This window comes from Mustelus asterias, chromosome 6, assembly GCF_964213995.1.
Source record: "Mustelus asterias chromosome 6, sMusAst1.hap1.1, whole genome shotgun sequence".
Classification (NCBI taxonomy): Eukaryota; Metazoa; Chordata; class Chondrichthyes; order Carcharhiniformes; family Triakidae; genus Mustelus; species Mustelus asterias.
The window spans coordinates 146,005,122-146,023,996 of NC_135806.1; the positions used below are offsets into that span (position 1 = coordinate 146,005,122).

Here is an 18,875-nt window from a genome sequence, read left to right on the forward strand (position 1 = left end):
TTCCAGGATTTTGACCCAGCGACAGTGAAGGAACAGCGATATATTTCCAAGTCAGGGTGGTGAGTGACTGGAGGGGAACTTCCAGGTCAGGTGTTCCCAGGTATCTGTTGCTCCTCTAGATGGTCGTGATGGCAGGTTTGGAAGGAGAGTAAGTCTGAGCGTGTGAGAGAGGCAGCAGCATCACAGCTACTTCCCAGAGCTCCCGACAACATAGTTAGCACTCTGTTAGTGATAGACAGAGTGGAAGCAAAGGCTGCCTGGACCGATTTCAGGGATGTGGGCAATATTATCGGAGGGGATGGGGTTTGGGGAGGTGGGCTGGGAGATCGGGGGAAATGGTGGCTTTCTGGTCAGGTCGAGGTGCCTAACATTGTGTTTCATAGCAGGAGCCTGCGGATGTTCCAGAGGTGGCCAATACTTCAGATAATTTTGCCCCCCTGCTGGGTGAGTATTAGGAACCTGCTCCTCAGAGCTTGGTGTGACTTTGTTACTCTGTAAATTCTGGAGATTATTGAACAAACTGCCACTTCGCTGCCCCCAGTCTGACAGCCTCGACCTGAACCTACCTGCCTTCTTTCCCCCTCTCCTCTCCTCTCTCCTCCATCGCCACCCTTCCTTCTTCTCACACTATCCCCACCCTATCCCATCCTCCCCTTCCCTTCCCCATCCTCTCCTCTCGCTCCTCTCTGCCCTCATTCTTTCCAGCCTGTCCTATTATAATGTCCTCTTCCTTCCCATTCCTGCATCCTCCCTGACCCCCTCCCTTTGGCTTCCTGTGCCCTCTCCATCCCCGAGCTGCTGTTGCCCCCCCCCCCGCCATTACCCCCTCCCCGCTGTTACCCCCTCCCCGCTGTTACCCCCTCCCCGCTGTTACCCCCTCCCCGCTGTTACTCCCTCCCCGCCGTTACCCCCTCCCCGCCGTTACCCCCTCCCCGCTGTTACCCCCTCCCCGCTGTTACCCCCTCCCCGCTGTTACCCCCTCCCCGCTGTTACCCCCTCCCCGCTGTTACCCCCTCCCCGCTGTTACCCCCTCCCCGCTGTTACCCCCTCCCCGTTGTTACCCCCTCCCCGCTGTTACCCCCTCCCCGCTGATACCCCCTCCCCGTTGTTACCCCCTCCCCGTTGTTACCCCCTCTTGTTGTATTGCTTGACCCTCTCCCCCAGTCCTTTACATGTTCCTGAAGATGTGACTAATAGACTCATAGAATCATAGAGGTTCACAGCATGGAAACAGGCCCTTCGGCCCAACTGGTCCATGCCGCCCTTTTTTTTTTAAAACCCCTAAGCTCATCCCAATTGCCCGCATTTGGTCCATATCCCTCTATACCTATCTTACCCATGTAACTGCCTAAATGCTTTTTAAAAGACAAAATTGTACCCGCCTCTACTACTATCTTGTTCCAGCTTGTTCCAGACACTCACCACCCTCTGTGTGGAAAAATTGCCCCTCTGGACACTTTTGTATCTCTCCCCTCTCACCTTAAACCTATGCCCTCTAGTTTTAGACTCCCCTACCTTTGGGAAAAGATATTGACTATCCAGCTGATCTGTGCCCCTCATTATTTTATAGACCTCTATAAGATCATCCTTCAGCCTTCTGCGCTCCAGAGAAAAAAGTCCCAGTCTATCCACCCTCTCCTTATAACTCAATCCATCAGGTCCCAGTAGCATCCTAGTAAATCTTTTCTGCACTCTTTATAGTTTAGTAATATCCTTTCTAAATAGGGCGACCAGAACTGTACACAGTATTCCAAGTGTGGCCTTACCAATGTCTTGTACAACTTCAACAAGATGTCCCAACTCCTGTATTCAAAGTTCTGACCAATGAAACCAAGCATGCCGAATGCCTTCTTCACCAATCTGTCCACCTGTGACTCCACTTTCAAGGAGCTATGAACATGTACCCCTAGATCTCTTTGTTCTGTAACTCTCCCTAACGCCCTACCATTAACTAAGTAAGTCCTGCCCTGGTTCAATCTCCCAAAATGCATCACATTTATCTAAATTAAACTCCATCTGCCATTCGTCAGCCCACTGGCCCAATTGATCAAGATCCCGTTGCAATCGGAGATAACTTTCTTCATTGTCCACTATGCCACCAATCTTGGTGTCATCTGCAAACTTACTAACCATGCCTCCTATATTCACATCCAAACCATTAATATAAATGACAAGTAACGGTGATGTTCTGAATTCTCTGCAGCTCTGTGTGGTTCCCGGCTGCAAGGCCAAATTGGCCTGTTTGCAACATCTGCAGAGTTGCATTGTTTTGCCTCGACCAAGAAGAATGCTGAGGAAAGGAAGGATGTCGGCACCAATACTGAACAACTTCCTGAGCCGCTGTGCGACCCAGCCTCAGGTAAGGCACCAACTCTCTGTGCTCCTGAATTCCGACTCTGCACTGCTGGAGCCATTGGGTCCTTGCTGAGCTACACCCAATCCCCGTCCAAATCACCCAATCCCCATCCAAATCACCCAATCCCCATCCAAATCCCCCAATCCCCATCCAAATCACCCAATCCCCATCCAAATCCCCCAATCCCCATCCAAATCCCCCAATCCCCATCCAAATCACCCAATCCCCATCCAAATCACCCAATCCCCGTCCAAATCACCCAATCCCCGTCCAAATCCCCCAATCCCCATCCAAATCACCCAATCCCCATCCAAATCACCCAATCCCCATCCAAATCCCCCAATCCCCATCCAAATCCCCCAATCCCCATCCAAATCCCCCAATCCCCATCCAAATCACCCAATCCCCGTCCAAATCACCCAATCCCCATCCAAATCACCTAATCCTCATCCAAATCACCCAATCCCCACCCAAATCACCAAAACTGAATCTCGGCAGTGGATGCCAGTTAGCTATTCCACTTCCGGGGAAATCACTGCTCAGCCTGACGAGATATACTTCCAGCTTTCAGGAGCAGGTTCCCTGGCTAACTTTCCCTCAATCCCAAGGAACTGGAAGTTGTTCCTTCACTGCCGGCCTGCTGTACCCTGGGAATGTGGGACTAGGCGGTGAGCTGGTGCTTGGCCCAGGTTCAGCATTGGCCCCGTATTTAAGTAGAAAATAAACACCTTTGCCCATCCACCAGGGCCATTGTACAGGTGATAGATAGCAGCCTGAACACCCACAGAGCTGGTAAGGGGTCTACAATGGGAAACGCTGCAGCTGTGTGACTGGCGATTCAATCTGGTTTGATCGAGGGCTGGAAATTATAAAGGACACGGCGGAACACAGAGAGCGATCGTTTTGGCTCCGGGGGGTCCAGACTGAGAGAGAAGCAGGGTTAAATGTTAGGAGAAGGATTCAATAATTAGTGGTTCTGAGACTGCGCATACACACGGCACATACACACAGCACAAACACACGGCACAATACACGGCACATACACACGACACATACACATGGCGCAAACACACTGCACGTACACACGGCACGTACACACAGTTTTTGTGCAGTGTGTGCGGGAGGGTTTCCTGACACAATATGTGGATGGGCCGACAAGGGGTGAGGCCACATTGGATTTGGTAATGGGAAATGAACCGGGCCAAGTGTTAGATTTGTTTGTGGGAGAGCACTTTGGAGATAGTGACCACAATTCGGTGTCTTTTGTTATTGCAATGGAGAGGGATAGGGCCGGACGGCAGGGCAAGGTTTACAATTGGGGGAGAGGTAATTATGATGCGATTAGGCAGGAATTAGGGAGCATAAGATGGGAACAGAAACTGTCAGGGAAAGGGACTAATGAAAAGTGGAGCAGTTGGGTCCATTGAGGGTTACAAGTTAGCAAGGAATGAGCTGAAAAGAAGTGGCTGATGAAATTCAACGTGGGCAAGTGCGAGGTCGTACACTTTGGAAAAAAGAATAGAGGCATGGACTATTTTCTAAACGGTGACAAAATTCATAATGCTAAAGTGCAAAGGGACTTGGGAGTCCTAGTCCAGGATTCTCTAAAGGTAAACTTGCAGGTTGAGTCCGTAATTAAGAAAGCAAATGTAATGTTGTCATTTATCTCAAGAGGCTTGGAATACAAAAGCAGGGATGTACTTCTGAGGCTTTATAAAGCACTGGTTAGGCCCCATTTGGAGTACTGTGAGCAATTTTGGGCCCCACACCTCAGGAAGGACATACTGGCACTGGAGCGGGTCCAGCGGAGATTCACACGGATGATCCCAGGAATGGTAGGCCTGACATACGATGAACGTCTGAGGATCGTGGGATTATATTCATTGGAGTTTAGGAGGTTGAGGGGAGATCTGATAGAAACTTACAAGATAATGAACGGCTTAGATAGGATGGACGTAGGGAAGTTGTTTCCATTAACAGGGGAGACTAGGACGCGGGGGCACAGCCTTAGAATAAAAGGGAGTCACTTTAGAACAGAGATGAGGAGAAATTTCTTCAGCCAGAGAGTGGTGGGTCTGTGGAATTCATTGCCACAGAGGGCTGTGGAGGCCGAGACGTTGAGCGTCTTCAAGACAGAAATTGATAAATTCTTGATTTCGCGAGGAATTAAGGGCTATGGGGAGAGAGCGGGTAAATGGAGTTGAAATCAACCATGATTGAATGGTGGAGTGGACTCGATGGGCCGAATGGCCTTACTTCCGCTCCTATGTCTTATGGTCTTATGGTCTTGTTCAAGGAACAAATACTGCGTGTCCTTGATAGGTATGTCCCTGTCAGGCAGGGAGGAAATGGCCGAGTGAGGGAACCATGGTTCACAAAAGAGGTTGAATGTCTTGTCAAGAGGAAGAAGGAAGCGTATGTAAGGATGAGAAAACAAGGTTCAGTTGGGTCCATTGAGGGTTACAAGTTAGCAAGGAATGAGCTGAAAAAAAGGCTGAGGAGAGCTAGGAGGGGACATGAGAAGTCCTTGGCGGGTCAGATCAAGGAAAACCCCAAGGCTTTTTACTCTTATGTGAGAAGTAAAAGAATGACCAGGGTGAGGTTAGGACTGGTCAAGGACAGTAGTGGGAACTTGCGCATGGAGTCAGAAGAGATAGGAGAGGCGATGAATGAATACTTTTCTTCAGTGTTCACCAAGGAGAGGGGCCATGTTTTTGACGATGAGAGTGTGATACAGGCTGATAGGCTGGAGGAGGTAGATGTTCTGAGGGAAGATGTATTAGCAATTTTGAAAAGTCTGGGGGTCGATAAGCCCCCTGGGCCAGATGGGATATATATCCTTGGATTCTTTGGGAGGCAAGGGAGGAGATTGCAGAGCCTTTGGCTTTGATCTTTGGGTTCTCACTGTCCACGGGGATAGTTCAGTAAGAAGTCTCACAACACCAGGTTAAAGTCCAACAGGTTTATTTGGTAGCAAATACCATAAGCTTTCGGAGCACAGCTCCTTCGTCAGATGGAGTGGTTATCTGTTCTCAGTAAGAAGTTTAACAACACCAGGTTAAAGTCCAACAGGTTTATTTGGTAGCAAAAGCCACACAAGCTTTCGGAGCTGCAAGCCCCTTCTTCAGGTGAGTGGGAATTCTGTTCACAAACAGAGCATATAAAGACACAGACTCAATTTACATGAATAATGGTTGGAATACGAATACTTACAACTAATCAAGTCTTTAAGAAACAAAACAATGTGAGTGGAGAGAGCATCAAGACAAGCTAAAAAGATGTGTATTGTCTCCAGACAAGACAGCCAGTGAAACTCTGTGGGGGTTACAGATAGTGTGACATGAACCCAATATCCCGGTTGAGGCCGTCCTCGTGTGTGCGGAACTTGGCTATCAGTTTCTGCTCAGCGACTCTGCGCCGTCGTGTGTCGCGAAGGCCACCTTGGAGAACGCTTACCCGAATATCAGAGGCCGAATGCCCGTGACCGCTGAAGTGCTCCCCAACAGGAAAGAGAACAGTCTTGCCTGGTGATTGTCGAGCGGTGTTCATTCATCCGTTGTCGCAGCGTCTGCATAGTTTGCAGGGTCGATAAGCCCCCTGGGCCAGATGGGATATATATCCTTGGATTCTTTGGGAGGCAAGGGAGGAGATTGCAGAGCCTTTGGCTTTGATCTTTGGGTTCTCACTGTCCACGGGGATAGTACAGTCAGAAGAACTATGCAGACGCTGCGACAACGGATGAATGAACACCGCTCGACAATCACCAGGCAAGACTGTTCTCTTCCTGTTGGGGAGCACTTCAGCGGTCACGGGCATTCGGCCTCTGATATTCGGGTAAGCGTTCTCCAAGGCGGCCTTCGCGACACACGACAGCGCAGAGTCGCTGAGCAGAAACTGATAGCCAAGTTCCGCACACACGAGGACGGCCTCAACCGGGATATTGGGTTCATGTCACACTATTTGTAACCCCCACAGAGTTTCACTGGCTGTCTTGTCTGGAGACAGTACACATCTTTGTAGCCTGTCTTGATGCTCTCTCCACTCACATTGTTTTGTTTCTTAAAGACTTGATTAGTTGTAAGTATTCGCATTCCAACCATTATTCATGTAAATTGAGTCCGTGTCTTTATATGCTCTGTTTGTGAACAGAATTCCCACTCACCTGAAGAAGGGGCTTGCAGCTCCGAAAGCTTGTGTGGCTTTTGCTACCAAATAAACCTGTTGGACTTTAATCTGGTGTTGTTAAACTTCTTACTGTGTTTACCCCAGTCCAACGCCGGCATCTCCACATCATATCTGTTCTCAAACAGTGCAAACAGACACAGAAATCAAATTACAGAATACTGATTAGAATGCAAATCTCTACAGCCAGCCAGGTCTTAAGTGTACAGATAATGTGGGTGGAGGGAGCATTCAACACAGGTTAAAGAGATGTGTATTGTCTCCAGACAGAACAGCTAGTGAAATTCTGCAAGCCCAGGAGGCAAGCTGTGGGGGTTACTGATAATGTGACATAAATCCAACATCCCGGTTGAGGCCGTCCTCATGTGTGCGGAACTTGGCTATCAGTTTCTGCTCAGCGACTCTGCGCTGTCGTGTGTCGTGAAGGCCGCCTTGGAGAACGCTTACCTGAAGATCCAAGGCTGAATGCCTGTGACTGCTGAAGTGCTCCCCCACAGGAAGAGAACAGTCTTGCCTGGTGATTGTCGAGCGGTGTTCATTCATCCGTTGTCGTAGCGTCTGCATGGTTTCCCCAATGTACCATGCCTCGGGACATCCTTTCTTGCAGCGTATCAGGTAGACAACGTTGGCCGAGTTGCAAGAGTAGGTACCCCACTACCAAAATAGACCCCATCAGTCTCGCAGCGGACACAGAGGAATTCATCAGGCGAATGAGGCTGCGGGAGTTCTTCCACAAACCCCAAGAGGCCAACAGCGAACACAATGAGACAGCTAATGAACCGGAACAGCAGACAGAGAGACCCGCAGTGCAACCGAAGAGGAAAGAGTCGAATTGGACCCCTCCGGAAGGTCGCTGCCCTCGACTTGACATGTATGCCCAAGCCATCAGGAGGTGCGTCAACACCAAATTCATCAGCCGCACTCACAAGACAGCACCGAACATCACCCAAGCACAGCGCAACGCCATCCACGCTCTCAAGACCAACCGCAACATTGTCATCAAACCAGCAGACAAAGGAGGGGCCATTGTCATCCTGAACAGAACGGATTACTGCAAAGAAGTGTACCGACAACTGAACAACGGGGAACACTACAGACAGTTACCCACAGATCCGACCAAAGAACACACCCGTCAACTCAACACCCTGATCAAAACCTTTGATCCGGACCTTCAGAGCACCCTCCATGCTCTCATCCCACGTACTCCACGCGTTGGAGATCTCTACTGCCTCCCAAAAATACACAAGGCAAACACACCCGGCCATCCCATCGTTTCAAGAAACGGAACGCTGTGCAAGAACCTCTCCGGCTATGTCGAGGGCATCTTGAAACCCATTGTACAAAGAACCCCCAGCTTTTGTCGCGACACTACGGACTTCCTACAGAAACTCAACACACATGGAGCAGTTGAACCAGGAGCACTCCTTGTCACAATGGATGTCTCGGCACTCTACACCAGCATCCCCCACGATGATGGCATTGCTGCAATGGCCTCAGTACTCAATGCCGTCAACTGCCAGTTTCCAGATGCAATTTTACAACTCATCCGCTTCATCCTGGACCACAATATCTTCACCTTCAACAACCAGTTCTTCATCCAGACACACGGAACAGCCATGGGGACAAAATTCACACCTCAATATGCCAACATCTTCATGCACAGGTTCGAACAAGACTTCTTCACCGCACAGGACCTTCAACCAATGCTATACACTAGATACATCGATGACATTTTCTTCCTTTGGACTCATGGTGAACAATCACTGAAACAACTATATGATGACATCAACAAGTTCCATCCCGCCATCAGACTCACCATAGACTACTCTCTGGAATCGGTTGCATTCTTGGACACACGCATCTCCATTAAGGACGGTCACCTCAGCACCTCACTGTACCGCAAGCCCACAGGTAACCTCACGATGCTCCACTTCTCCAGCTTCCACCCTAAACACGTTAAAGAAGCCATCCCCTACGGACAAGCCCTCCGTATACACAGGATCTGCTCGGATGAGGAGGATCGCAACAGACACCTCCAGACGCTGAAAGATGCCCTCATAAGAACAGGATATGGCGTCGACTCATCGATCAACAGTTCCGACGCGCCACAGCGAAAAACCGCACCGACCTCCTCAGAAGACAAACACGGGACACGGTGGACAGAGTACCCTTCGTCGTCCAGTACTTCCCCGGAGCGGAGAAGCTACGGCATCTCCTCCGGAGCCTTCAACATGTCATTGATGAAGACGAACATCTCGCCAAGGCCATCCCCACACCCCCACTTCTTGCCTTCAAACAACCACGCAACCTCAAACAGACCATTGTCCGCAGCAAACTACCCAGCCTTCAGGAGAACAGTGACCACGACACCACACAACCCTGCCACAGCAACCTCTGCAAGACGTGCCGGATCATCGACACGGATGCCATCATCTCACGTGAGAACACCATCTACCAGGTACACGGTACATACTCTTGCAACTCGGCCAACGTTGTCTACCTGATACGCTGCAAGAAAGGATGTCCCGAGGCATGGTCCATTGGGGAAACCATGCAGACGCTACGACAACGGATGAATGAACACCGCTCGACAATCACCAGGCAAGACAGTTGTCTTCCTGTGGGGGAGCACTTCAGCAGTCACGGGCATTCAGCCTTGGATCTTCAGGTAAGCGTTCTCCAAGGCGGCCTTCACGACACACGACAGCACAGAGTCGCTGAGCAGAAACTGATAGCCAAGTTCCGCACACATGAGGACGGCCTAAACCGGGATGTTGGATTTATATCACATTATCAGTAACCCCCACAGCTTGCCTCCTGGACTTGCAGAATCTCACTCGCTGTTCTGTCTGGAGACAATACACATGTCTTTAACCTGTGTTGAATGCTCCCTCCACCCACATTGTCTGTACATTTAAGACCTGGCTGGCTGTAGAGATTTGCATTCTAATCAGTATTCTGTAATTTGATTTCTGTGCCTGTTTGCACTGTTTGAGAACAGATAACCACTCCATCTGACGAAGGAGCTGTGCTCCGAAAGCTTATGGTATTTGCTACCAAATAAACCTGTTGGACTTTAACCTGGTGTTGTGAGACTTCTTACTGTGCTTACCCCAGTCCAACGCCGGCATCTCCACATCACGGGGATAGTGCCAGAGGACTGGAGAATGTTGTTCCTCTGTTCAAGAAAGGAAATAGGAATGACCCGAGTCATTATAGGCCAGTTAGTCCTACTTCGGTGGTCGGTAAGTTAATGGAAAAGGTCCTGAGGGATAGGATTTATGACCATTTGGAAAGATACAGCTTAATCCGGGATAGTCAACACGGATTTGTGAAGGGTAAGTCTTGCCTCACAAATCTGTTTGAATTCTTTGAGGAGGTAACTACGTGTGTAGATGAAGATAGACCTCTGCTGTTTGTGATTTATACAAACGATTTGGAAGAAGGTGTAACTGGGGTGATCAGTAAGTTTGTGGACGACACGAAAATGGCTGGACTTGCAGATAGTGAGGAACATTGTCAGAGGCTACAGAAGGATATAGATAGGCTGGAAATTTGGGCAAAGAAATGGCAGATGGAGTTCAATCCTGATAAATGCGAAGTGATGCATTTTGGTAGAACTAACGTAGGGGGGAGCTATATGATAAATGGCAGAACCATAAAGGGTGTAGATACGCAGAGGGACCTGGGTATGCAAGTCCACAGATCCTTGAAGGTGACGTCACAGGTGGAGAAGGTAGTGAAGAAGGCATATGGCATGCTTGCCTTTATAGGACGGGGCATAGAGTATAAAAGTTGGGGTCTGATGTTGCAGTTGTATAGTAAGAAGTTTAACAACACCAGGTTAAAGTCCAACAGGTTCATTTGGTAGCAAAGCCGTGGCTTTTGCTACCAAATAAACCTGTTGGACTTTAACCTGGTGTTGTTAAACTTCTTACTGTGTTTACCCCAGTCCAACGCCGGCATCTCCACATCATGACTGCAGTTGTATAGAACATTGGTTCGGCCGCATTTGGAATACTGCGCCCAGTGGAGGCTTTAGAGAGAGTGCAGAGGAGGTTTACCAGGATGTTGCCTGGTATGGAAGGGCTTAGTTCTGAGGAGAGATTGGGTAAACTGGGGTTGTTCTCACTGGAAAGACGGAGGATGAGGGGTGACTTAATAGAGGTGTATAAAATTATGAAAGGCATAGATAGGGTGAACGGTGGGAAGCTTTTTCCCAGATCGGTGGTGACGTTCACGAGGGGTCATAGGTTCAAGGTGAGGGGGGGGGGAGGTTTAACACAGATATCAGAAGGACGTATTTTACGCAGAGGGCGGTGGGGGCCTGGAATGCGCTGCCGGGCAAGGTGGCGGAGGCGGACACACTGGGAACGTTTAAGACTTATCTAGATAGCCACATGAACGGAGTGGGAATGGAGGGATACAAAAGAATGGTCTAGTTTGGACCAGGGAGCGGCGTGGGTTTGGAGGGCCGAAGGGCCTGTTCCTGTGCTGTATTGTTCTTTTTTCACATGGCGCAAACACATGGCGCATACACACGGCGCATACACGGCACAAACAGACGGCACATACACAGGGCACATACACAGGGCACATACACAGGGCACAGACACAGGGCACAGACACACTGCGCAAACACACGGCACATACACAGGGCACAGACACAGGGCACAAACACACGGTGCAAACACATGGCACATACACAGGGCACAGACACAGGGCGCAAATACACGGTGCAAACACACGGCGCAAACACACGGCACATACACAGGGCACAAACACAGGGCACATACACACGACACAAACACAGGGCACAGACACAGGGCACAAACACACGACACAAACACAGGGCACAGACACAGGGCACAAACACACGGCGCAAACACATGGCACATACACAGGGCACAAACACACGACACAAACACAGGGCACAGACACAGGGCACAAACACACGACACAAACACAGGGCACAGACACAGGGCGCAAATACACGGTGCAAACACACGGTGCAAACACACGGCGCAAACACACGGCACATACACAGGGCACAAACACAGGGCACAAACACACGACGCAAACACACGGCACATACACAGGGCACAAACACACGACACAAACACAGGGCACAGACACAGGGCACAAACACACGACACAAACACATGGCACATACACAGGGCACATACACACGGCACAGACACACAGCACAGACACACAGCACAAGCGCAAGGCACAAGAATGAGCCTCAGCTCTAATAGGTAAAGTTAGGGTAAATTGCTGTATTCCCAGCTGGCCACAGGCCGCTGTCCTCTTTGAGAGCTGACTGGTGGTGATTAACCTGAGGCGAGGGACAAGGTTGAGAAGGTGGGGCCTTCATGGATAATCTCAGCCTCAGTTGTACTGCCCCCGTGTGTCGCACTGACCCGTGGTCAGCTGAGCTGGTTAGAAAACAGCCATTCAAAAACAAAATACTGCAAATGGAAATCGGGAACAGAAATAGGAAATGCTGAAAAAACTCAGCAGGTCGGGCATTATCTGTGGAGAGAGAAACAGTGAATCGTTCAGTTTGAGGTGACCCAGACAATGGCCCCGTGGAATTTGATGCTGCGTTAGGGCGAGGGTTAGAGTTACTGTCGTTTTGTGCTTTCCCGCGTTACGAGCTGTCTCACTTTATTGCTCTCTCTCTGACTGGCTACTGATGCTTTTACTCACAATGTCTGGATATTCTGTGTTTCTCCCTCCATGCCTCCCTTCCTCTGTCCCTCTCTCCTTCTCTTCCTCTGTCCCTCTCTCCTTCCCTTCCTCTGTCCCTCTCTCCTTCCCTTCCTCTGTCCCTCTCTCCTTCTCTTCCTCTGTCCCTCTCTCCTTCCCTTCCTCTGTCCCTCTCTCCTTCCCTTCCTCTGTCCCTCTCTCCTTCCCTTCCTCTGTCCCTCTCTCACCCATTCTTGGTGCTGGGTGTTTTACTCACTGCTGTACTTTTTGATCTTCTGAAGCTACTCAATCTGACAAAGACGCTGGAAACCTCACCCTGTCTGAGATCAGGAATAATCACCCAGTCGCAGCTGCTGCAGGTTTGACCTTTCACCTTTTGCTTTCTGTCATTCTGTGGTTCAGTTGTCAGTAGGTGAGTGAAGCCTTGTACAGAATGTCTACCTCAACAAGCGGAGACCATGTTCCAGGACATGTACAAGCAGATGTCACTCGATCCCCAGCCCACTTATATTGCCTCTATTGACTGAGGAGAGGCTCTCTCTACTGGGATAGGAGACAGCTGAGGTCACAAACCATCAGAGAGGCACAAATAAGCACATTTGATGGGCTGAATGGCCTTAATCTGTGCTTTAATAACTCTATGACTATCATTAATTTAATTATCCATTTGTGAATGGAAGCAGCAGGACATTATTAACTTTAGTCAGAGTCCGGTGACACTCTGCTTTTGACATTTCTAGTCTGTATCCGTTAGCTCTACCCTTGTATTCTGGAAAGAGGAATGTGTGTGTGTGTCTGTGCCCACTCCACCGGCCGGCACAGCACCAGGGACCCAGGTTCAATTCCCAACTAGGGTCACTGTCTGTGTAGAGTTGCACGTTCTCCCCGTGTCTGCGTGGGTTTCCTCCCACAGTCTGAAAGACGTGCTGATTAGGGTGCATTGGCCATGATAAATTCTCCCTCAGTGTACCCGAACAGGTCCCGGAGTGTGGCAACTGGGGGATTTTCACAGGAACTTCACTGCAGTGTTAATGTAAGGCTACTTGTGACTAATAAATAAACGTCAGAAAAATGTCCTTCATACTCTTTCTCCTTTCTTTCTCCACACCTACATCTCCCTCTGATTTTATGCCTCCTGCTCTTCTTCCTTCTCTGCTCTATATAGCTCTCTCTAGTTTTCTACCTCATTGTTCAGTCTCTCCTCTCTCCTGTTCCTTTGAATAATGTAAAGGATGAATAATTCACAGCCTAGCTATTTGATAGCAGATTCCCAGGTGAGAGTTACACCTGTTGTATTTGTATATTGTGTGAGTTTTGAATGGGGAGCCTTGCTGGGGAGAGTCTGTGTTAGACTTCACTCTGACGTCTGCTGCTGCTGCCTCCGCTTGCTGTCTCTCCATTGTGTTTGCAATTTCTGCGCCTGAAGCAGCTCGTGTCCAGCGAATATCTGAGAGATATCGCTCTGTGACAGCAGGTAAGTGATCTCCAACAGCATGTCTCCGCCCCCGGAGATTTGGCCAGTCAGCCCTGGTGGGGGGGGGGGGGGGGGGTTGCAGAGCGGATGGATGTGGGGGGGTGGGGGAGCATGGGGTTGGGGGGGGGGGCGGGCAGAGCGGATGGATGTGAGGTGGTTTGGGGGGGGTGCGGGGTGGGGGGGGCAGAGCGGATGGATGTGGGGGGGGTTGGGGGGGCGCGGGGTGGGGGGAAGCAGAGCGGATGGATGTGGGGGGGACGCGGGGTTGGGGGGGCAGAGCGGATGGATGTGGGGGGTTGGGGGGGCGTAGGTTTGGGGGGCAGAGCGGATGGATGTTGGGGGGGGCGTGGGGTTGGGGGGCAGAGTGGATGGATGTGGGGGGTTGGGGGGGCAGAGTGGATGGATGTGGGGGGTTGGGGGGGCACGGGGTGGGGGGAGCAGAGCGGATGGATGTAGGGGGGTTGGGGGGGCACGGGGTGGGGGGGGCAGAGCGGATGGATATTGGGGGGTTGGGGGGGCAGAGCGGATGGATGTGGGGGGTTGGGGGGGCACGGGGTGGGGGGAGCAGAGCGGATGGATGTAGGGGGGTTGGGGGGGCACGGGGTGGGGGGGGCAGAGCGGATGGATATTGGGGGGTTGGGGGGGCAGAGTGGATGGATGTGGGGGGGTTGGGGGGGCAGAGTGGATGGATGTGGGGGGGTTGGGGGGGCAGAGTGGATGGATGTGGGGGGTTGGGGGGGCACGGGGTGGGGGGAGCAGAGCGGATGGATGTAGGGGGGTTGGGGGGGCACGGGGTGGGGGGGGCAGAGCGGATGGATATTGGGGGGTTGGGGGGGCAGAGCGGATGGATGTGGGGGGTGTTGGGGGGGCAGAGCGGATGGATGTGGGGGGTGTTGGGGGGGCAGAGCGGATGGATATTGGGGGGTTGGGGGGGCAGAGCGGATGGATGTAGGGGGGTTGGGGGGGCACGGGGTGGGGGGGCAGAGCGGATGGATATTGGGGGGTTGGGGGGGCAGAGCGGATGGATGTGGGGGGTGTTGGGGGGCAGAGCGGATGGATATTGGGGGGTTGGGGGGGCAGAGCGGATGGATGTAGGGGGGTTGGGGGGGCACGGGGTGGGGGGGCAGAGCGGATGGATGTTGGTGGGGGGTGGGGGAAGCAGAGCGGATGGATGTTGGGGGTGGGTGGGGGAAGCAGAGCGGATGGATGTTGGTGGGGGGTGGGGGAAGCAGAGCGGATGGATGTTGCGGGGGGGGCGTGGGGTGGGTGGGGCAGAGCGGATGGATATTGGGGGGTTGGGGGGGCAGAGCGGATGGATGTGGGGGGGGTTGGGGGGGCAGAGCGGATGGATGTGGGGGGGTTGGGGGGGAGCGCGGGGTGGGGGGAAGCAGAGCGGATGGATGTGGGGGGGGGGGCGGTGGTTCCTCTTTTTCAACATTCCTCTCCATTCATCTCTGGAAAGCGATTATTAAAGCCTGGTGGAATCAGCGCTGGTGGAAAAGATAACGACAGACTCGCAGAGTCTCCTTTGTTTTAAATTCACTCGTGGGATGTTTGCTTTGCTGGATAGGGCCATTTATTTACTGCCCATCCCTAATTACCCTTGAGAAGATGGCAGTGCGCTGCCCTCTTGTAGCTACACCGATCATGCTGAGCAATTTGATACAACTGAGTGGTTCACTCGGCCATCTCACAGGGCATTTAAGAGCCAACCACATTGCTGTGGCTCTGGAGTCAAATGGAGATTGGACCAGGTCAGGACGGCAGATTTCCTTCTCGGGTTCCTTCAGGGCAACACGGTGACACAGTGGTTAGCACGGGCTACCTCTCAGCATAAGGGACCCGGATTCGATTCCCGCTTGGGTCACTGTCTGTGTGGAGTTTGCATGTTCTCCCCGTGTCTGCATGGGTTTCCTCCGGGTGCGCCGGTTTCCTCCCACACTCCAAAGATGTGCAGGTTAGATGGATTGGCCATGTTAAATGAAGTTAGGGCGAGGGATTGGTGCTAGGCTCTTTCAGAGGGTAGGTGCAGTCTTGTTTGGCCCGATGGCCTACTCCTGGTCTCCAGAGCATTAGTCTAGGTCTCCAGATTACCAATCTAGTAACAATACCATTATGCCACCAGCTCCTGCGCTGGGCTGAGACTGGCAGAGTCTCCTGTCCTGGACTTATTCAAGACCAGGAGAGTTACCTGTCTGAGTCACATCGAGACCACTTCTTGTCCTGGGCTGGTCCCAGACCAGGGGAGTCTCCTGTCCAGGCCGGTAGAATCTCCTGGACTGCTCTGTGACCAGGAAAGCTGTCTGTTCTGGTCTGAGACTGGTGAGACGTTCCATCTTAGGCTAGCCTGAGAGAGAGGGAGCAATTGCTGCTCTGGGCCAGTCTGAGGGCAGTCAGATCAGAGAGGGCCTGAGCGAGAGGAGCAATTGCTGCTCTGGGCCAGTCTGAGGGCAGTCAGATCAGAGAGGGCCTGAGCGAGAGGAGCAATTGCTGCTCTGGGCCAGTCTGAGGGCAGTCAGATCAGAGAGGGCCTGAGCGAGAGGAGCAGTTGCTGCTCTGGGCCAGTCTGAGGGCAGTCAGGTCAGGGTGGCCTGTGGATAGGACACTGAAACAACAGATTTTATTTAAGTACAGGATTCTTTCCAAACTCGCAGGAAGCTCTGGATGGGCCATCACTGCTCCTTTTGGGTTCTTGTTTGTTCAGGTTCGCTTCTGCAGGCAGTGACGGCACAGCAGAAAGTAGCTTGGGATCTCTTGCCGATGTGAAAGGTGCTATATGAATGCAATTTCTTATTACTGAGATTCGATTCAGCTCCTGCTAACTCCCTGTCTTGGACTGGAGTGGGAGCATATTAATATCAGTGTCTACATTACATGGATATAAGCCCGAGAGATAGCCCTGTGGAATCATTTAATGAGTGAAGTGAGTTATAAGAGGCGACAGGTGGAGTTTGCCTAACACTGGCCCATTACTGGTTGGATTTTCTTTTCATCCTTCATTCAATATAAGCGTTGCTGGCTAGTCCATTGAGTCATAGAGGTTTACAGCATGGAAACAGGCCCTTCGGCCCAACTTGTCCATGCCGACCTTTTTTAAAACCCCTAAGCTAATCCCAATTGCCCACATTTGGCCCATATCCCTCCAAACCCATTGTACCCATGTAACTGTCTAAATGCTTTTTAAAAGATAAAATTGTACCCGCCTCTACTACTACCTCTGGCAGCTTGTTCCAGACACTCACCACCCTCTGTGTGAAAAAATTGCCCCTCTGGACACTTTTGTATCTCTCCCCTCTCACCTTAAACCTATGCCCTCTAGTTTTAGACTCCCCTACCTTTGGGAAAAGATATTGACTATCTACCTTGTCTATGCCCCTCATTATTTTCTAGACCTCTATAAGATCACCCCTCAGCCTCCTACGCTCCAGTCTATTCAGCCTCTCCTTATAACTCAATCCATCAAGTCTCGGTAGCATCCTAGTAAATCTTTTCTGCACTCTTTCTAGTTTAATAATATCCTTTCTATAATAGGTTGACCAGAATTGCACACAGTATTCCAAGGGTGGCCTTACCAATGTCTTGTACAACTTCAACAAGACGTCCCAACTCCTGTATTCAATGTTCTGACCGATGAAACCAAGCATGCCGAATGCCTTCGCCCTTGGGAAGGTGGCGGTGAGCTGCCTTCATGAACCCACTGCAGTCCCTGAGGTGTAGGTACACCCACAGTGCTGTTAGGGAGGGAGTTCCAGGATTTTGACCCAGCGACAGTGAAGGAACGGCGATATATTTCTGAGTCAGTGTGGTGAGTGACTTGGAGGGGAGGCTCCAGGTGGTGGTGTTCCCAGGTATCTGCTTGTCCTTCTAGATGGTGTTGGTGGCTGGAAGGTGCTGCCTGAGGAACCTTGGTGAATTCCTGCAGTGTGTCTTGTAGATGGTGCACACAGAGTGGGCACTCTATTAATTCAGTGCTTGATCATTTCCTCTGCTTGTTTGCAGTACAAACCACGCCAGTGAGTAGCCTTCAGGTTCAGGTTGTACCTCCAGACGTGTTCATGAACCTTCGGTTCCCAGGTGAAGAGTGTCAGAAGCCCCTCCTCACACCAGCTGACCATGCAACACTTGACCAGGTAAGTGGAAGGTTAACTTTAAGCTTCAATTAATGCAGAGTTTCAGCACAATATTCAGACATGAACAGAGGGACTGTGCCATCAGCAGCTGTCCCTGTTTGAAGTTCAGTGCTGTGTATCACACAGCCTACAGTGACACATGGATAAATCCTTAAAGAGGATCATTTGTGGCTCATGATATCTGCAAAGTCGAATAGACAATAAGGGGCAGGAGCAGAAATAGGCCATTTGGCCCATCGAGCCATTCAATGAGAATAAATTCAGTATATTGGAATAAGTGAGGAATAACAGATGGAATCGGGGCTCATCCTGTCCCATGTACTCTGGACTTTACAGCCAATATTCAAGTTCAAACTCTTCAAAATGTGAAGAGTTCCATTAAAACCTCAAGTCACTGCTCATCTCAGGCTTGTGTGCAAACCTGCAATTGCTGGTGCTACTCTTGTTATGACCAGTCCCCATGTTCCCCAAACTTGTTAACCTGGGCGAGATCCCTCAATTTGTCACTGTCCGGCTGGGATTCCCGGGGGAGAAGGGATGAACTGGCTCCCTTTCTTTATTCAACCCTCTCTACTGCTCGCAACAAGACTAATCTTAAAAGGATCACTCCCCTTCGCGGATAAGAACATAAAAAGAACATAAGAACTGGGAGCAGGAGTAGGCCATCTGGCTCCTCGAGCCTGCCCCGCCATTCAATAAGATCATGGCTGATCTTTTCGTGGACTCAGCTCCACTTACCCGCCCGCTCACCATAACCCTTAATTCCTTTACTGTTCAAAAATGTATCTATCCTTGCCTTAAAAACATTCAGTGAGGTAGCCTCAACTGCTTCACTGGGCAGGGAATTCTACAGATTCACAACCCTTTGTGTGAAGAAGTTCCTCCTCAACTCAGTCCTAAATCTGCTCCCCCTTATTTTGAGGCTATGCCTCCTAGTTCTAGTTTCACCCGCCAGTGGAAACAACTTCCCTGCTTCTCTCTTATCTATTCCCTTCATAATCCTATATGTTTCTATAAGATC

General features: G+C 50.9%; 1 protein-coding gene across 9 annotated transcripts in view; it reads left to right on the forward strand.

Annotated features, from left to right (window-relative positions):
- Nucleotides 1-18,875, forward strand: part of LOC144495195 (ciliogenesis and planar polarity effector 1-like) — a 216,085-nt gene that overhangs the window by 128,136 nt on the left and 69,074 nt on the right. For 5 of the 9 annotated variants that reach the window (XM_078215234.1, XM_078215228.1, XM_078215231.1 and 2 more), the window contains 4 exons: nucleotides 384-444; nucleotides 2,204-2,359; nucleotides 12,532-12,609; nucleotides 17,724-17,854. In XM_078215234.1, coding sequence (XP_078071360.1) covers nucleotides 384-444; nucleotides 2,204-2,359; nucleotides 12,532-12,609; nucleotides 17,724-17,854 — 426 coding nt within the window. The remainder of the gene's footprint in view (nucleotides 1-383; nucleotides 445-2,203; nucleotides 2,360-12,531; nucleotides 12,610-17,723; nucleotides 17,855-18,875) is intronic. The other 4 variants (XM_078215235.1, XM_078215236.1, XM_078215229.1 and 1 more) reach the window with 3 other exon arrangements.